The sequence below is a fragment of the Lepus europaeus genome, chromosome 2 (genome assembly GCF_033115175.1).
Source record: "Lepus europaeus isolate LE1 chromosome 2, mLepTim1.pri, whole genome shotgun sequence".
Lineage (NCBI taxonomy): Eukaryota > Metazoa > Chordata > Mammalia > Lagomorpha > Leporidae > Lepus > Lepus europaeus.
This window is the reverse complement of record NC_084828.1, coordinates 149,245,320-149,265,125: the sequence shown is the minus strand read 5'-3', so window position 1 is coordinate 149,265,125 and position 19,806 is coordinate 149,245,320. Positions and strand designations below refer to the sequence as shown.

At 44.3% G+C, this 19,806-nt stretch overlaps 1 protein-coding gene across 1 annotated transcript in view; it reads right to left on the bottom strand.

Moving 5' to 3' along the window:
• The window catches only part of CPNE4 (copine 4), a 395,639-nt gene that overhangs the window by 169,671 nt on the left and 206,162 nt on the right, over positions 1-19,806 (bottom strand). The window contains exon 2 of the mRNA XM_062179027.1: positions 17,948-18,127. Within this exon, the coding sequence (XP_062035011.1) occupies positions 17,948-18,127 (180 nt within the window). The remainder of the gene's footprint in view (positions 1-17,947; positions 18,128-19,806) is intronic.

The following is a 19,806-nucleotide window of genomic DNA, read 5'->3' as shown; positions in this document are numbered from 1 at the left end:
TGAGGGGATTCTTTGGTCATGTTTAAGTAAAATAAGCAAACCAGCTTAGGTAGATAAAGTAATTGTACTATTCCCAGTTAACAGGTGAATGAACTAGAAACCCAATGATGACCAACATAAACAACTATTAAAGAGTCATAATAAAGACTTTGAGAGTGCTGAATATATAACAGCAACAGCTATAAAGTGCCTCACACATGGATTTATTTAATTCTCACGATGGTCCTATGAAGTGAGTATTATGGATGAGGAAATCGAGGTATAGAGAGTGTATTTATATGCTAAGGCAGGTGTAACAATTACTACAGACCTGGCAGCTGAAAACAGCAGGCAGACTCCCCCTCTCAGCTCTATGGAGCAGTGTCTGTGTTCCTTCACTGTCTAGGGAGGGTGCATAACTCCTCTCTCCCTGCTTCTGGTGGCTACTGCCCTCCCTCGACTCCTCTCCTGTGTCTCTCCTCTGTGTCTCGTTCAAGGACACTTGTCATGGATTTAGGTTCTACCTAGATAATCCCAGATATCTCATTTTATCACTCTTCACTTAATTAGATTTTTAAAGATTATTTTTTTCAAGTAAGATCAGGTTCATAGTTTCTGGGACTTGGGATATGAACACATCTTTTGGGGGACCAGTATTTTGCCACTTAGGCTAGATAGTTTGCTTAAGGTCCAATAAGTGGCAGAGCTAAAATTCAAAGCCAGGCAGTCCAGTTCTTGAGCATGTGTCCTTCCCTGCTACACTCTCCTGCCTCCCCTAAATGCCAGTAGTGGGACTTGACCCAGGTCCTGGGCTAAACCTTACCAGATATGCACAACAACTTACACTCAACCATCATCATCGGGTTCTGTTCACACCACTGTGAGGGCCACAATGCTGAGGGCCCGAACTTCAATCTTACTATATACTGTGGAGTAAGATTCACACATGAGGCCCCAAGTGCAGGCCCTGGTGTAGAAAGTTAACCTCTCAGAGCCTCTGTGCCTCTTATATGATGATATTATCCATTCCATGTGTTTATCGTATACATAACAAGTACAGTATGGACAAAATCCCAGCATCAGGCTCATACAGATGCTTAGGAAATGCTGCTTCCCTCCTCCTTTGTCTCCTCTCCAATCAGTCCCTACATGAAGAATGAATTATGGTCATCTATTGGCTTGGACTGGAATCCTGGCAGTTGTAGGGGAAACAGAGGGTGGATAATAGAGATATTTAAGACACTGAACTCATGGTCTTCACAACTCATAGGCTGAGGGGTGGAGAGTGAGTGAGAGGTTTTAGGGTAGTCTCCTAGATTTGAGGCCTCTGGCATTTGGGAGGAGAGGTGTCATCCTGCTATGGTTTGGATAACAGTTAGGATTTCAGCCAAAGTAAGTTACTGAATTGATCTGAAAAATCTTACATTAACAGGAATAAGAGGGTGAAAAATGATGTAATGATGGTGTTTAGAGGCCAAGACTTTGGGAAGTAATTACACTGGATAAGGCTGCTGGGTGGAGCTCCTATGATAGGAGCATATGGCTTCATAAGGAGGCACACAGAGAGACACATGGACTTCCTCTTGTCAAGGGACACTGTGCAGCCTCGGAACTCTGTCAGCAAGAACATCATCATCACATGCCGAATCAATGAAGTCCACTTGATGTTGGACTGTGAACCTCAAAACTGCAAGCTGAAATAAACCTCTTCCTTCACAAGTAGCTTGTTTTTGTTAGGACAAAAAGCTCACTGAGATGCATTCACTCAGCAGGACACAATTGAAGAGAGTGATGAGAGCCAGGGGAGGTGGTGAGCTTGGTTGTGGGCTCTCAAGTTTGAGATAGCTGAGTCATCCATGTGGAGTTAATAGCTAGATACCATTACTGAGCACTTAGGTCTGGTTCCCAGAGAAGGGGTCTGGGCTGGGAATCTCTGATGCACGGATGATGAATGTAGGGCAGCAGTTGATGGGGAATAAAGAAAAGAATGAGGCAGGCTTCGAGGCTGAGACCACAGCGATGCCTCCTCCCTTCAGTGTACTTTCAACTCCTGAGCACACTCTCTGGGGGCCCAGCCTCCAGGGACATGAGGTGGCTGAGGGGGACTCCTCTGAGTTCTCTACCCAGCCAGGGCTAGAGGAAGCTTTGTGAGATGGGGACAGCCAATGCAAGGTGAGGCATCTTTTTTGTTTGTGTGATGAACCTTTAGTGTCACTGAGGAAGTGGTTACACTGCACAAGGATGTGCAAATTGCTACAGAGCTTTTACACAGATATTGGTAATTTATATTGAGGACCTTAAAAGATATTGCCAAATTTTACATCATTGTTTACCTATTCTAGCAGGTGGGAGTTTAAGGATCACACACACACACACATATTTTCAGAATATTGTTTATCATTTTAGAAAGCTGGGACACATTACAATAATTTTGCTATCACAGAATACCACCTGATTCTTACAGTAGATGATGTGGAAGTATATGCATTAATACTGAAATATGTTCAGTATATGTTTTCATGTAGAAAATCATGTGTAAGTGGAAACATGTTTGTTTTATAAAAGAATTAAATGTATGAGGGATCTTCAGAAGGTTCATGGAAAATGTGTATTATGAAACAACTATGCATGGGTTTAAAATTATTTTGCCTCCAAATAAACATATCTTTTAGCTCCTTTTTTTCCATAAACTTTTTGAAGTATTCTCAATATATGCATCACAGGAAAAAAAAAAGTCTGTGAGAACACGCATCAGAATGTTTAATGATAATCTCTTGGTGGTGGGATGAAGGATGATCTTAGTTACTTTTTTTAAAAAAAAAATTTATGCATAGTTTTGTTAAAAGCCTGCATAACCTTTGCAAGTCAGTAAACAATAAAGCTGCTTCCTACCAATAATGTTATGGAGGGATGAGAAATCTTAAGTGGATTAATCTGACATCTTGTGATAAGCTTGCAGGTGTGCAATGTGGCCCCCATGGCCTTTACCATGCTGAGGGACGGTCACGGGTGCAAGGATTCAGCAGTTGTTGGAGTCTAGTAGTTTGTGAACCTGGGGTCCCTTCCCCTGGACCCACAGACAATGCAGGCCTTGTGGATGTTTCCTGAGGACCTGGCATTTCTAGATCTGTGCTAACTGTGCTGGCACAGGATTGCTGCAGACTGGCCAAGCCACAGAAGTGCTGAGCAACTGAGCTGGGGATATTGCCTCCGAGCTGGAAGGGCTCCCCCACTTAAAAATGCTGTGCACTTAAGCAGATGACTTCAAAGTTCAGGGACTCTGCAGAAAAATGAGGAAATAATGGCACTAATCCCACGAGGGGCTTTGTCAGGACTGAATGAGATAAATGGTGCAAAGCCTTCAGCCTAGGTGTGGCAGGGTCTAAGAGCTTTGCTCCTCCTCCTCAATGGGACACTTTTCTGGATATCTTTGAACAGCTCATGTCCATATGTCATTCTGGGATCTGCTTATAAGGAGCTTTCCTGACATTCCTATCCAGATGAGCGTCTACCTGGTCCACAACTCTCTATTCTGTATTCCACTGGAGTTTTCCTTCACAAGGACTATTATTATCTTTATTACATTTTGCAGGAGTAAATAAGCTCTACAAGGCAGGCTTTTGTCCTCTATGTTCCCACCTCAGTGCCTAGAAGAGTGTTCAAGAAATGGATGAAAGAATCATACATATGCTACTTGCATGAATGAATAGAAATACCTTATTTTGTTACTATAGTTAGTATTAAATAGATATGAATACATAGCATTTATTTTCCTATTATTGTTATCCTTAATATCTATAAAAGCAGTGATCCATGCCCAGGGGAGGATGGGGCCTAAATACCATAAGTTGCTTTTGGTCCAGGAAGCATTTCAGATAAACACCGTAAGAGGCACCCATCACAGTCAATCTATTAACTTGTGAGGCAGGGTGATTCATTCTTGACCTCTTCCATCAGTTTTATAGTGACAGCATTTAGCAAGAATTGCTACTCCACTTTTTCAAATTCATAAAGGGTTATTGAATGCAGTTTGGTAGGCAATGTGGTATAATGGGGAGGCATCAGAACAGCTTAGGTTTGAATTTTTGCTTTGCAATTCACTCTCAGTGTGATCTTTGGTGAATTAGTTGAAACCTGGGGACCTACTCCTTAATCTATCAAATGGAGTTGATGCTGGCCTAATGTAACACAATCCCCAGTACACATCAAGGTCACTTGAAAGTTAAGCTCCTCCCTTCAACTGGCCACTTATGAAGAAGTCCGTGGGAAGACTTGGGGGATTCATAAAGGGATGCTGATCTTTTTCTTATTAATACATGAAGAGAATGTCCGGAGTTAAGGCAGCTTAGAGCTGGGCAGCAGGAGTTTAGTTCTCTGACCTTAAATCCAGATACCTTGTATTGAATCTCTGCTCTGCCAATTCCCAGGCTTGTAACCTTGGTCTAGCAATGATGATGATGACGATATTGTTTACAGCACCTTGCTCACCAGTGCCTGGTACATGATCAGTTCTTAGTGAACATTAGCCAGGAAAATGGTTTATCATTAAGTGACCATAAAATATATTGGCCAACTTGGGAAATTTTTGAGAAAGGGGACAGTGCAGAAACCAATACATGCAATAGGTATAAAGTGGGGTAAGCTTGGGCTAATGAAGTCACTGCTTACCCCACTGTTAACAGATCACCGGATAGGAAAGGGTGAGTTTCCCATCCCAGGCAGTGTTTAAACAGAGTTCAGGAGCAGAGCCAGGCAACTCTGGTGTTGGTCTGGCTAAAGTCAGCATTGTTTTTGTTTTCTTCCCAATTAAATGCTTTCCTGACCCACTGGGGCCTCCACAGTATGTTTACTGCAATACCAGTTTTAGGGATGGGGACCTCCCTGGGGAAAGGGAAGTTTGGAGGACCCTTGCCCCTTCATTTCTGGTAACTGACTGGGGGATGAGTGCTGACCTGAGTCTCCTCCTAGTAGGAGATGCTAAGAAAGAGGCTGTGAGACACAGTGATCAGCTCCTGCAGGCCAAGCTCTGCCAGCTCCACGCAGCTTGGGCTCAGGGGCTTGTACCTTTGCTGACCTGCTGGTATGCACAGGAGCCCCAGAGGCTCATACTCCATTCAAATCAAAGTTAATTAATTCATTCTCAGCCTCTTTTTGTCCTTGAATCTGAACCAAGACTCTTGGGGGATGGTTTTGCAAACCAAGCAGTATTGTTTTTCTCCTCTTAAGCTCTATTAGGTTAATTCAAAATACAAATATTCTTCTCAAATTAGCCTTGAACTGGAGCTTCTAGGCTTTGGCAGGCATGAGGGGGATGGGGGAGACTAAGAATCTCTAAAGTTCCAGTGATGCTCCTTTAACTTAGCTGTTGCGAGTGACCCAAGGCCTGCAAGGACATTTCTTTGAGGGGTGGTAAGATTTATTTATTTATTTATTTATTTGAAAGGCAGAGCAACAGGGAAAGGAGACAGAAAGAGAGGAGGGGGGAGAAGGAGATAGAGAGAGGGGGGTAGAGAGAGAGTGGGGGAGGAGAGAGAGATGGCGAGAGAGAGAGAGAGAGAGGGAGAGAGAGAATCTTCCTCTACTGGTTCACTCTCCCAGTGACCACAACTGGACCCTGGGGACCACTATCTACTGCCTTCCCAGGAACATTAGCAGGGAGCTGGGTTAGAGGTGGAGTAGTGTGGACTGGAAACAGCAATCCAATATGGGATACAGCATCAACCTTCTGTAATCAAAGACACTCTACAGGTCATCAGAATGAGCTCAGCCCAGCCAACTCTCTTGCCTGCGGCAAAGTGGTGGGGACTAAGGCTTTCCCTGAAGATCTGCAAACTGATCTCAACCACCTGACAAAAGGCACAGCCTCTGCAAATGCATCATCACAAAAGGTTTCCCATGTATGTCTCAAACCCGAATTCTTTACAAGGGTGGAGAACCTTTCTTCTGCCAAGGGTCATTCAAAATGATCAGCTTACATATTAGCCTGCTACAGATTTATTGAATTTGGAGTCCTGCCTGCAGTTGCCTTGGCAGGGCCAGATCCAGTGATGCTGTGAGCCTTATGAGGTCTACAGGCCTGACATTACCCGCCCCTGCCTTACAAGTTTTAAAGCTGTCTGAAAATCTGTTTAGGAATCAGTCCAATGCATATGTGCCCGACTCCCCCACTTGAGTGTTGATTGAAATAGGCAGGCAGGCAGGGTTTATTATGAGACTTTGACTAATATTTACGGTGTTTTTCTGATTATACATGTAAAATGGGCCTTTTGGAAAACACAGGAAAATGCAGATGTGACTCCACAAGTCACCCATTATCCCTTGACCTAGAGGTCATCCCTGTTAACATTTAAAACGATACCCTCGGGGGCCAGCACTGTGGTGTAGTGGGTAAAGCTGCTGCCTGCAGTGCTGGCATTCCATATGGGCACTGGTTTGAGTCCCAGCTGCTTCACTCCCAATCCAGCTCTCTGCTATGGCCTGAGAAAGCAGTAAAAGATGGCCCAAGTCCCTGGGCCCCTGCACCCACATGGGAGACCCAGAAGGCGCACCTGGCTCCTGGCTTCCGATCGGCCCAGCTCCGGCTGTTGCAGCCATTTGGGGAGTGAACCAGCAGATGGAAGACTTCTCTCTCTCTCTGCCTCTGCCTCTCTGTAACTCTGCCTTTCAAATAAATAAATAAATAAATCTTTAAAAATAAAATAAAATGATATCCTCCTAGGCCTTTCATCTGTAAGAAAACATGTACTTGAAAGGCTATGACTATGGTTCTCTCCTCTTTTGGGAGAGAAGACAGGGAGAATTCAGTCTTATGTCTACATTTGGTGTTAAAAAAACTTCATGACAGCCAGTAACTAAATTTCATGAACAGCCTAAACCTAATAAAGAAGAAACATCAGAAATCTTTGTAAGTTTAAAATACTTGTAGTAAACTTTACAAATAGTTCAGAAAGCTTGCTTTTTTGTAAATAAAAATATTAGCAGAGAAATGGTTTGGGGGTTAATGTATTATTGGGTGAATTGACATTTGGGTTCTTGGATTTCAGCAAATTGGCCATTTGGCATATTGATGATTCTGGGCATGGTGCTTTAATGTCACATGCCACTTTCATTTAAGGTACCCAGGATATTGTAGGGGAAAGGCAATGGCCAAATCATGGGAAGAGCTCAGAGACAGGGGTGCACCTTAGGTTTATGGCCAGCTGTTCTCAGCTGTGTGGGAGTGGGATTGTAATGGAATTTGGCTGATAATAAGAGAAGGAGAGTGGTACAGCTGCCTTGAACCCTGTTGTCATGTGTGGCTCCTGAATGGGTAGACAAATCTAGGGCACATGGGGGTTGGGAGGGTGCTTCTCCAGGCTGAGTGCCCTGCCAGCTAGCATAAAGGGATGGGGACAAATGCTTATAGCTGCTTTTCAGCATTGCTATGTTAGTCCTTGCTGTCATTCTATCTCCTACCTTCCTCTCTGCACCAACATAGAGATAGATGAGAGGTCACATTAATGGGAGAGGATGTGGAACAAGGACTGTAGGTGTAGGTCCATCTTAATTACCACCAAATATATCTGTTTTTAAGTATTTATTTATTTATTTGAAAGGTGGAGTGACAGAGAGAGAGAGGTGGAGGGACAGACAGAAATATTCCATCTGCTGGTTTACTCCCCAAATGGCAGCAATGGCCAGGGCTTGACCAGATTGAAGCCAGGAGCCTGGAACTCCATCTGCGACTCTCATGAAGGCAACAGGGGCCCAAGTACTTGGGCCATTTTCTACTGCTTTCCCAGGTGCATTAGCAGGGAGCTTGATTCGAAGTGGAGCAGCTGGGACTTGAACTGACACGCAGTAGGATGCTGGCACTGCAGCTGGTGAGTTAACCCCCTGAGTCACAACACCACCCTCACCCCCAAATATGTTTTAGAAGCAATTTTTGAAATTAAATAGAAAGAGTTGTTTCCCTGGGAGTACTCAGGTAAGATGACACCATCTGTGGCTGAATGACATCTAAGACTTCTTAGTGAAAGAACCTCCTGAAAAGGGATACAAATGCAGGAAGGGATGCTTCAATCAGAAACAAGGGGAAAGGAAAGAAATGAGTGAGTCAATAGTAATTAGCACTGGAAGAAAGTGGGAATGAATTGACCCACAGCCTTCCTTCTGCAGATGAGATCACTACATCACAGAGAGTTCAGCAAACAGCCAAGGTCACACAGGGAGTTGGTGGCAGATATATAAGACACTGGACTTATACAGGAGACTTCAAGGTATAAAAGGAAGATTCTAGAGAAAGCAGATATTTTCCTATGATCTGAATTTAAGGGGACTTGCCTCAAAAGATAGCGAGAACAAAAGGTAAGAATTAAAGTTATTCTTCCTGGAGAGCTGGAGGCTTGCTCACCTGTAGCCACCCTCTGTGAACCCCACCTGCCTGTAAGCAGATCACAGTTAGCAGGAGAAAGCCACACTACTTGCTGGGGTTTCTCAGCCAGCCCTTGGGTGCCAAAATGATGTGATTTGTTTTTAACATCATTCATCACTCATGTGGCTCCTGCTTGCAGTCATTTTGCAAAGTTTGGGAAAGCTTCCATGTAAGAAGCTGAAGGGACATGAGCTCTCTGCTGTAATGTGTAAATTTGACTTCTCTGGGCCATCAATATCATGCTATCAGGGCATTAGATGTCTTGTAACACAATGCTGACCTGTGAGATCTTGCTGTGGGTCTTATACTGAGTTTGGACAGAACCTCAGCATCATCATCCAGTGTCTACTACTTGGGGATGTCTTAGCCCTAGACCAAATTCCCACTGATGACTTATAGTTTATGTTCTGACCTTGTCAGGGGCCATGGTGCATGACACAATTTAACATTCACCTGTTCCAGGAAAGAAATCAACAGTCTGGCTAGGGGATCTACTCAATCACACAGAATGGAGAAACAAACCCTGTCAATCAGGATCTTCACCAAGAACACAAACTTCAAGCCATGTGCATGGTCCTTTGTAGGATTATAAACTTGAGGAAGCAACTACTTTTCACCCCATTCTTCAGATGTCTTCTTTGTCTTCCTTAATTTCTCATATAGTTGTCCAAAAAATTAGTTCTTTTCTTAATTAAAATTAGTGATTTAGTGTCCAAGACTCATTAGCATTCCTCACTATGAGACACTGGGCTAGGGTTCTCAAAATATGGTCCCCATTCCAGCAGAATCAGCATTACTCAGGAATTGGGAAATGCAAATTGTTGGGTCTCTCTTTAGATCCTCTGAATCGGAAACTCTGGAGGTGTGGCCCAGTAATCTATGCTTTAATAGGCCATTGGGTGGTTCTGATTCACACTCAAGTTTGAGAACTGGTGCCCTGAGGAAAGATGGGGCAGGATCCCTCCATCATAGATAAGGGTCACAATATCCCTTCCCTCCCCCCTACACAGTGTAGGACTGGTTCAAAGGGTCCCAGATTTCCCTCCCTCACTTATGATGGCAGAGTTCAGGAAGTTCTTGGTTTATGCAGGTTTCTCCTGAACTTTGGGGAGAAGAAATGCACCAAGGAACAGTTACATGGCAGTGAAGATGAGAGGACTTCATGCAATTGTAAGCATCCTCTATGCAATGGAGAAGAGAGAAATCTTTCAGGAAAAGCAATAATGAGACCCAGAGACCCCACTGAATTTGGATCATGGATTTACTCAAATGGTTGAGGGTTAAAGGAAGGCTGGGAGGGAACACATTCTTGGTACTAGGTTTGTAAGACTCAAGTTTGGGGGGTTTGGCTCTCACAGTGATACATTCTGAGAAGCCATATTGTATTTAAAGTAAATTCAATATGCAAACCTTGAGGGAGGAAAACCAAGGCTATTTTTCTGCAAGAGAATTCCTTGAGTCAGCTCTGTGTCTGTATTAGAAAAATAAGCAAACTTTAAAAAATCAGCAAAGTCAACCTCCAGAGTTTCTGATTCAGAGGATCTAAGGGCAGAACCAACAATTTTGCATTTCTAAGTTTCCATACAACACTGATTCTGCTGGGATGAGAACCACACTTTGAGAACTCTGCCCAGTGTCTCATAGTAAGGAATGCTAATGAGTCTTGGACAATATATCACTAGTTTTAATTTAAAAAGGACAATTATATGAGAAATTAAAGAAGACAAAGAAAACATCTGAAGAGTAGAAACTCTTTATTATTCATACTGGTTAATGACAAGCAATTAGATCATGTAGAAAAGATCTTGAAGAGTTTGGAGCTAACGAGATCTGCATCAACTCCTGTTTCCAGTTCTTAAAAGCTGTGTGATCTTGGATAGCTCATTTAGCTCTACTCAGTCTCAACTTCCACAGCTGTAAAATGGTGGGAATAGTAGTGCCTACCTCCCAGGAATGTTGTGTTAATTAAAAAGGAGTTAGGAGTAGGCAACTGCCTACCCCTGGGTAAATAAAAATGCCTGGGAAAGTTATTACTTTTATTATTGTTGGCTCAGTGTCTACTGATGAAGAAGTGATGAAGAAACGGAAGATCATGGGGTTGAATGAATGAGTTAATAATAAGGAATGGAAGAGAAAATGAAGGCATCCTGTAAAAGGTCAGCCCTCTGTTCTAGACAGAGCGATCACGGCTCTCCTTGGCACATCCTCGGCTGGGGCTCAGCTCCTGGTTTCATCTCAGGCATCAGGAACTCGAGTATGGTCTCCAAGCTGGCCCAGAAGGAGGACACAGCTTTCTGAGCGCCCTGTGTCCCGTGATTCGCCCCCTCCTCCATCTGCTGAGAACATGCAGTTCTGTCTTGAGTCCTCTCAGAGGACGTGAACCTTTTTTGTTGCTTTATTTAGCATTTTTGCTCAGCGTGAAGTCACTCGCTGTGCTTGTACCCAACTTCATGGCCAGAGCCAATTTCCAGCATGCTGAAGGCTGCTATTTTCCTTTCCTAAAGGCCAAGAGTCCTGCTGCTTCCCAAGGCAGACAGAGTGTGGCAAGCTCAGAAGAACAATGTGGTACCCAGGGAAGCCCTGAGGAGATGGGTTCTGAATGTGGGACTTCCTGGGTCATGTTATCTCCCCTTTTCAGCCTGAGTGGTGGCAAGAAATGATTAGTAAATCTTCCCCAAATAATTTGAGATCTGGTTTAAAAACCAGATTATCAGGGATCTGACTTAAAACCATTTTACTGATAATTCTCTGAGAAGAGTTAAATATTGGAACATATAGCTGCTCAAATGCACATACACACACATACACAAAATGCCCGATCCCTTGACTAAATAAGACACTCAAAACTTGAGGCAGCATCCGAAGTTCAGTTTTGCCAATTGCACAGGATTTACTCCTTTCCAATTTCCACCATGACTCTGAAACAATGTTGGTCTCTCCAAGTGTCACCCCTCCCGCTGCTTCCTAGGTGCTCACCGCAGCCACAGCACCTCCCACACCCTGAGCATCGTCTTCCTGGCCAGCATGCCGGCAGCACTTTATACACATCACCTCCCTTGCCCCTCACACTAGGCCTTGTGGGCAGCAGGATTCACATCTCCAGTTTGCTTAAGCCGGTGCAGAGACCTGCCTCTGGACAAACTCCTTGTGAGTAGCTTAGCTCATCAGCCAGGCTACGTAGCACAAGCACCTGAGTGTCGTGAAATAGGCCTCCACCTAGGCCTGTGTCCCCATGGCTGCTCAACTTTTCCTGCCTCTTGCTGACAGGGCCTCCCAAAGCACTAGACAGAGCAGGAGTGTCCTCTCACCACTGGAGTATAAAGGAGGAAAATGCTGGTGATTTTTCTTTCTGCTTGGTTATACAAGAGACAACAGCCACTTAGAGAAGAGAGAGAATCTCCCTTTCACTCAAGGGGATGCAACATGTGAAATTATGAAGAGCGAAGGGAGGATAACCGTGTTTGCCTGGTATGTTACTCTACATGCAGAAAACACTCAACAAAGGTTTTGCTGATTTTGAGACAACATCAAATGCTTACTTTGAAAGAAAATGGAGACAAATGTCCTTCCAGACTCAATGATGTTTAAAAACTCTTCCATGATTTGTTCAAATATGGAATGTTCAATAAGTTTCCTTACAAAAATAAAAATCAAACTGTTTTTGAGGCTTGCATCCAATTTCATGCTACTGTTGCTCACAGGGAACCAGCCTCCAAATCTGTACTGCTGCAGACCCACACGCCCCACGGCTGCGTGGTAACCTCTTCTGGATTCTCCGCAGACACTGGACTGACAGGTCAGCATCGCAATCTGGTCATTTCCACCTGCGGGACCCTTCAAAGACAGCCAAATTGCTCCTCTAGTTGCCAAAGCTGGAACCTGCAAGCCACCCGCTTTGGTCTCAGGGCCTGTGATCCTGCTCTCAGACAGATGCTGGGCCCCTCTTCTCAGCTTCCACCACCATGGCCCCTCCATCTCTTTCTTGTTATTGCACTAGTTTCTGGACAGGTTCCCCTGCCTCTGCACCCACACACTTCCATCCATCTTCCATGGGAACGCCAATGCAACCTTTCTTTTTTTATTTTTTTGACAGGCAGCGTGGACAGTGTGAGAGAGAGAGAGAAAGGTCTTCCTTTTGCCATTGGTTCACCCTCCAATGGCTGCCATGGCCGCAGCCAGCTGGCGCGTTGCGGCCGGTGCACCACACTGATCTGAAGCCAGGAGCCAGGTGCTTCTCCTGGTCTCCCATGGGGTGCAGGGCCCAAGGACTTGGGCCATCCTCCACTGCACTCCCGGGCCACAGCAGAGAGCTGGCCTGGAAGAGGGGCAACCGGGACAGAATCCGGCACCCTGACCGGGACTAGAACCCGGTGTGCCGTCGCTGCAAGGTGGAGGATTAGCCTATTGAGCCTCGGCGCTGGCTGCCAATGCGACCTTTCTAAAATGCACATCTAATCTTGTCTTCTCCCCAATGACCAAAGCCTCAACGCATCAAATCTAAACTCTCTCCAAACATTAGAGGAAAGCCCTTAAAATTCTCAGAGTCTTGCTTCCCCTCCCCGTCCTGCATCCTCTGTCCTTTGCTCAGACCTACCCAGCCATCCAGCCGGCTCTGTGCCATTCCCCACGTTGCCTTGTCTTTGTGTGTGCTGGTCACTTTGCCCAGAGATCCCATTTCTTTTCTCTGCTGATGAATTCCTACTCATCTTCTGAGATTCAGGCCCAGAGACATCTTTCTCAGCAGAGGAAAGTCTACATTTATCCTGCAGCCCTGGAACACCTTTCATTCATAGTATTTAGTAATACGCATTTGATTTACCAGTTTATGTCTCTAAGCAAATTCTAAGCTCGTCTGGGTCTCTGTCTTTTTCCTCTTTTTGTCTCTAGCATCTAGCACAGTACTTGCTATTTCCAGGGCATTTGAGAAATTCTTGCTGAGAAAACGAATAAATGAATGAATGAATGAAACTTAATCAAGGTTAAACAAATGTTATACATCTTTCCCTGAATCAACCACTGCAGCCACAAAATCGGGATATTCTTACTGATTTAAGTGAATTAGGGCCCAACCCTAAAGTGTGGGAAAGGCTGATACCCAGATCAGGGGAGAGTAGTTGCCAGTGCACTTGAAGATACTCAGAGAGGCCGGCTTGTCCCTGGAGGTGAAGCAAACTCACTAGGATGAAACAAGCAGGTCCGACTTACTCCAATTTGCTTCATCTAAGCCACGACCTTAAAAAACGTTCTCAGAACAGGTCCTCACATAACCCTTCCCTAGCTCATAGCAGAAGAAAGCTCTGGATTAAGGATCAAATGCTCCTGACTTCTGGTTTTGGCTTTGTGAAGACACTGATTCTTTGTGATCCTCATTCTCTCTCAACTACAAAGTGTGGACAATGACACCTGACACCTGTGTTTCCATCACTGTTAAGAGAGACCACTGAAATGATCAGTGTGGAAGCTCTTTCAAAGCATCAGAAACACATTTGAAAAGGCTATTTTTTTTTTTTTTTGTTGTTGTTGTTGTTTTTTTTGACAGGCAGAGTGGATAGTGAGAGAGAGAGACAGAGAGAAAGGTCTTCCTTTTGCCGTTGGTTCACCCTCCAATGGCCGCCACGGTAGGCGCGCTGCAGCAGGCGCACCGCGCTGATCCAATGGCAGGAGCCAGGTGCTTCTCCTGGTCTCCCATGGGGTGCAGGGCCCAAGTACTTGGGCCATCCTCCACTGCACTCCCTGGCCACAGCAGAGAGCTGGCCTGGAAGAGGGGCAACCGGGACAGGATCGGTGCCCTGACCGGGACTAGAACCCGGTGTGCCAGCGCCGCAAGGCAGAGGATTAGCCTAGTGAGTCGCGGTGCCAGCCGTGAAAAGGCTATTTGTAATCAGACACTCTTCTACACATATGTACTCTTCATCTTGAGAGAGTGGAACATTAACTGGAAAGCTCGGTTTCCCTTCATTCACCCCACTCCAGCCAGTCGGACCTTCTCTCGGTTCCTCTTTCGTGGCACCTCAATCATGATGCTTCTTGCTCAAGGCATGAAAAATCCTTGAGCAGCACAACATTTATTCTCCCCTGAGAAGCGGTCCGCAGACAGAGTGGGCTCCAGGTGCAATATGTCAGGCCCATGCTTCCTCCACCTTGGGTTCTGATCTCTCCAGTGTTGATCTCGTCCTAGCTTTGCTGCAAGATAGCTACAATGGTCCTAAGGAATCACAGAAAGAAAGGAAGTTTTCTTCATATATGTCTATTTTTTTTTAGGTCTAGGAAAGCTTTCCAAGAAATTCTCAATTTTTGGTTAGAACTGGTCACATGCCCACTCCTAAACCAAGAGGGATAGGATTTGTGTGATTGGCTAAGATCATTTAGAATTTATTCTTGGACTAAGATAGGACTATTTTCTACATGGCCTCACAGTATAAAATGATCTGAAGGTGACCAGGGTCTAACAGCTCAAAGAGCAGGTGACTTGGTGTTGGACAGGCAGCTCACAGAGGCTGCCAGAATCTGCTCCGATCCCAGACCATGACTTGAATGCCCATCAATGGCTTCTGACCATCAGCTCCTGCATGTCTTTGTTAGATTTTGGTGATCTCTGGAGCTTGCTTTTCTGCCCAGGCAGTCAGCCAGCAGAGCTGGGGGATTCATGTTCCCACTCTGGGAGCAACCATCACCTCAACCAATGAGTGATGACAGCATATACACTAGCCCCAGTTTCCTCATCCTTAGGGTAAGACAACTATCCGGCATTTGCTCTTCCAGAATTTCCCCATGAGAACCAAGCTTCACTTGGCATTTGGCTTGATCACTTACCCTGGGTTGTTGCCTTCCTTTCCCTGTCCCATTTTTTTTCCTTTTTAAAAATATTTTATTTATTTATTTGAAAGGCAGAGTTACAGAGAGGCAGAGAGAGAGAGAGAGAGAGAGAGAGAGAGAGAGAGAGAGAGAGAGATCTTCCATCTGCTGGTTTACTCCCAAGATGGCCTCAATGGCTGGAGCTGTGCAGATCTGAAGCCAGGAGCCAGGAGCTTTTTCCAGGTCTCCCTTGTGGCTGAAGGGATCCAAGGACCTGGGCCATCTTCTACTGCTTTCCCAGGCCATAGCAGAGAGCTGGATTGGAAGCGTAGCAGCCAAGGCTTGAACCGACACCCGTATGGGATGCCAGCACTGCAGGCAATGCCTTTATTGCTACTGCACAGCGCAGGCTCTCCCCCTCCCCCCAATCTCATTTCTTAACTTCATCATGGTGCCTCCTTCACTGCCTTTAACCTCTGAGTTGGCTTCTTGGAAAGATGTTCTATGCCCTTTGTCACACGCCCTCTTGGATCCAGAGACTTTGTGCCTAAGTTCCCATCTGCTTGGACTATGTTTCCTCTTTCTTCTCTCCTGATGAGCTCTTGCTTTCCATTCCAGTTTCAGTGAAAATGTCACTAAAGGCTTCCCCTTGGAAGCCTCCATTGACTTCCTGTCTACACAGCTGTCTCCCAATACTTGTCCTCTTCTTTTGTCTGTGTGCTTATACTGACTGTAATCAGATTAGCTCTTTGTGTAATTATTTGCTTTCGTTTTTTATTCCCAACTAGAATGTGACATGCTTGAGGGCAGGGGCAATGTTGGCTCACCACCATTTCACTGGCACTGGCACAGTGTCCAGCACAACATACAGAGTCAAGACTTCCTGGCTTTTAGAAAGATGAACATGTGACAAACTAAAGACAGACTTTGAGGGTCATTCACACAGTAAAAATGATCCAAACTTCGAATGAAAAAAGACCTTTTACCCACATGATTCCCACATGGATCAACACTGGAGAAATATAACTTGTGTATCTAAGAGGGAGGATCATTGCTGGAGGGAGAATCTTGCTATAGCTCATCTATATCTGGAAAAGAAGATGTTTTAATAACTCTTTTTTAAAGAGCAAAGGTCCTACTCAAATCCACTATTAATTCATTCATTCCATACCTGTTTATTGGGCACTATACCTAGCAAGACTCTAGAATGACCCACCACCACCATCAACTCTTTTCAAAAGCCATCAGAGATATTACCCTAATAGAGAATATTCCAGGTACTCTCTAGGTCTCCCCTTAGCTCTATTTCCAGTTCAGATTTTTGGCTTTCATTAAAGAAGTAAGGAACAATCTTATGAAGTCAATCACTACATTTGCTGTAAAAACAATGAGGATATTATCTATTTCATCACTTGGTGCCCACATGGGAGAAATTTTTTCTGGCATGAAGTAGCATGAAGCAGGGTAAATATGAACAAACATGTCTACTTGCATCTCTGCCAGTCAGACCTTCTTCACAAATCCCTAAGCCAGGGGATAAATCCAGATTTTGTGGGGGCATGATGTTTATTTATGTGACTTGGAATCCCTCTTTGAAAAAAAAGTATAAATCTACAAATAAAAATGTGACACAGATTGCTGGTAGTTGCCTGCCTACGTGAGAAGCTCTCAGGTTTGAGTTCCATTATTTTCACTGTTAATCAGCAGCTAACCTTAATTCACTAAAAATGGTTCTTCCCCATTCCATTGCTCTGCCACATTTGTTTTGATTTCTATGCCTTGTTTACACTGCTTTCTTACTTGGAAGGACTTTCATACTTCTTCAATCTCTGGATGATAGTTTCCAAAATTAGGTCTTTGACTCTGCCCTTCAGAAAAGCTTTTCCTTTGCTGATGGCTCACAACTCTAGGTTTAGAGCCCAGGATACTGTGTCATGAATTGTTATATTCAAGGTGCATATGCCATGCCTACTCCAATTAGACAACCAATTTTCTAGGCACAAAGACTGTTTCTACACATAGATTTCTTACCCCAACACCAACCACAATTCTGGTCATAGCAATTGGGAAAGCAAAAATTGAAAAATATCAGAGAAGCAAAACTATGGGATTTGTTTGGCATTAGCCAGACTTGACAAAGCCATAGCTATGTTACTCACTAGGGTGGGGCCTTCCATAAGTCACTTAACCTTTCTAAATCTTAGTTTTCTCACTGGTTACATGACATAACAATGATATTTATTTCACATTATTATTATGAGAATTAACTAAAAGTACTTATTCATTCACCAAGAATCTATTTAGCCCCTACCTCAGGTTATTTTTAACCTCAGAAATTTGGAATAAATGTGAATGTGAAATACTCTCTGTGTAGAGTTTGCCACAGTTGAGATGGAAGATGGGAAGTTATCATGATACAGGGTCAACCCTCAGCAGACACAGGAGCTGAGCATGGAGCCAGACACATAGTAAATGTTCAATATATAGATGCTGAATATATAACAGATGCAACATGGGCATTCTGAAGAGAAAATCATCCATTTTACAAAATAAATATCATCTCAGATTTGCAGGATCATCTCTATATAAATATAATAGACATGATGTGCTCCCTGGAAAGTCACAAAATGCGACATATGAAAGAACATAAAATCAATATGAGGAAGTAGGCAATGATTAGATAAGGAGAGGGGTCAGTAAAAGTGGAGGGAGAAAGGCCTAAAGGATGCAAGAAGGACTAAGGGACATCCGTTGTCCCACCTGGCCAAGTGTGCACTCCATGGCCCCAAGGAAGTCAGCCTCCTTCAGTCCGTTGTGGTTACTGCTGATGTCATGGACTTCAAACCGCAGACGTTGGACCTCTTCAAAGTAGAAATCCACAGTAAACAGTTTTGAGTACACTGGGTTTATGCAGGTGCGAATCACCTCCGTCCGGTCAACCTGCAAGGGAAGGGAAAGAGAAGACTGATCAAGCATTAGGACTTTATTAGTTCCCTTTCAAGTGAAGCAATCTCATGGTGCTTCCCCTTCTTCTAAACCGTAAATGCTCTCCTCATCAAGTCACCTGAAGTCTACAGGCAGTTACTGCAAGGAGGGGGCCAAGTGTCATGGAGGAAAATCTTATTAGGCATTAAAAAGAACATGTTTTCCATCTGAGTATTTAGAGCACACTATATTACTTGCTGACAGGGCAAGATGGATCAATCATTCATGGCTGTCTGGACCTAGGATGAGAAAGAGTCTGTTGTTGCATCTGGTCTCAGAAGAAAGGAAATCTGTAATCAATTAGTGATGCCTGATGGGCACAGTAATAGAAAAATGGCAGGGTAACCAATTTCACTTAATATGAGTTCTCTAACCCTTGGTTCCAAGCATAATGAAACAGAAAGGAAGACAACTGCCTTTGGGCCCAAGTATGCCCTTTATTGTGTGTATAATGTTTGCCTGTTGCCCAATTCCATGGGGCTCAGTTTCCTCACAGGTAAAACATCAGAGAATTAGAGGATGAAAAGACCCTTCTAGCTCTAATATTCCATGACCTGATTCTCTTTGCCTCTGTGATAAATCTCCATTTGCCCTCTCTCTGAGGCCCATCTTTGCCACTTTCTGTCCTACTCTGTGACTCAGGCAGCTGACCTCCATCGACTGAATTTCATGGGCTTCCTCGCTCTCCAGGTTCTGGGTTCTCAGAATCAGTCAAAGGGAGGAGTTATAGGATATCAGAGAGGGGCAGTGCAGAGAGAAACAGGGATGCCTCCACACACATGGTTTCTGTCAGCAGATTTCCACTGTGGGAGCTTCTGCTGGCATCTGGTAACACAGTCACTCTCTTCCTCTCTCTTCAGCCTTCAGGGTGAAGGATGGCAAAAATTTCTCCTGTTGCTAGCCCTGATGTCTCATATGGTTCATTCCTTTGTTAGCTCCCTTAACCCTACCCATGTTCTTGCAAATTGCTCCTCTAGAAAGGGGCTGATGCCTATTTAGGTTACAGTCTCTGGGTATGCCATCAATTTATTGCTGGGATTCTTACTATAAAACTTCTTTTCCTTTGTAGTGGTCACAAGTAAAAATACACAAAATCATTTATATTCCAGGAAGCTCTAAAGGACCAAGTTGAAGATAACTCAAGATCCAATAGCATCTCTCAACTAGACACCTCATTCATATTTTACAAATCAGCTACAGCCTACTTTCAAATAGAAACAAAGTTTATTGGGTTCTTCCTAAGTGTCATTCATTAGCACAGACCATGGGAACCATTTCTCTCATTTTCATATAGTAAAAGGCAAAAATCTTTCAGTAAACTAAAAGGAAGACAATCCCTGACCGTATCACAGATGCCCATGCTGCCCAGCAAAGACCATTTGATAATTGCTTCAGTCTGACCTGACATTCTGAAGTTCAGTGTTTTGTCCTTGGCCCTGACATACCCCCCCCTCCCCGCTCCATAGCCAGCTCTGTATGAGAGACAGGTGTGTCCTTTAAGGAACTGTACCGTTCTTGGTGGGATGAACAACCCAGGCACCCAGGGTAAGGAGCACATGGTCCTCGTTATGTCCCTGTCCAACAGAAAACAGAAAGCAGTGGAAAATCAACTTCCAGCCTGGTATTGATTGAGA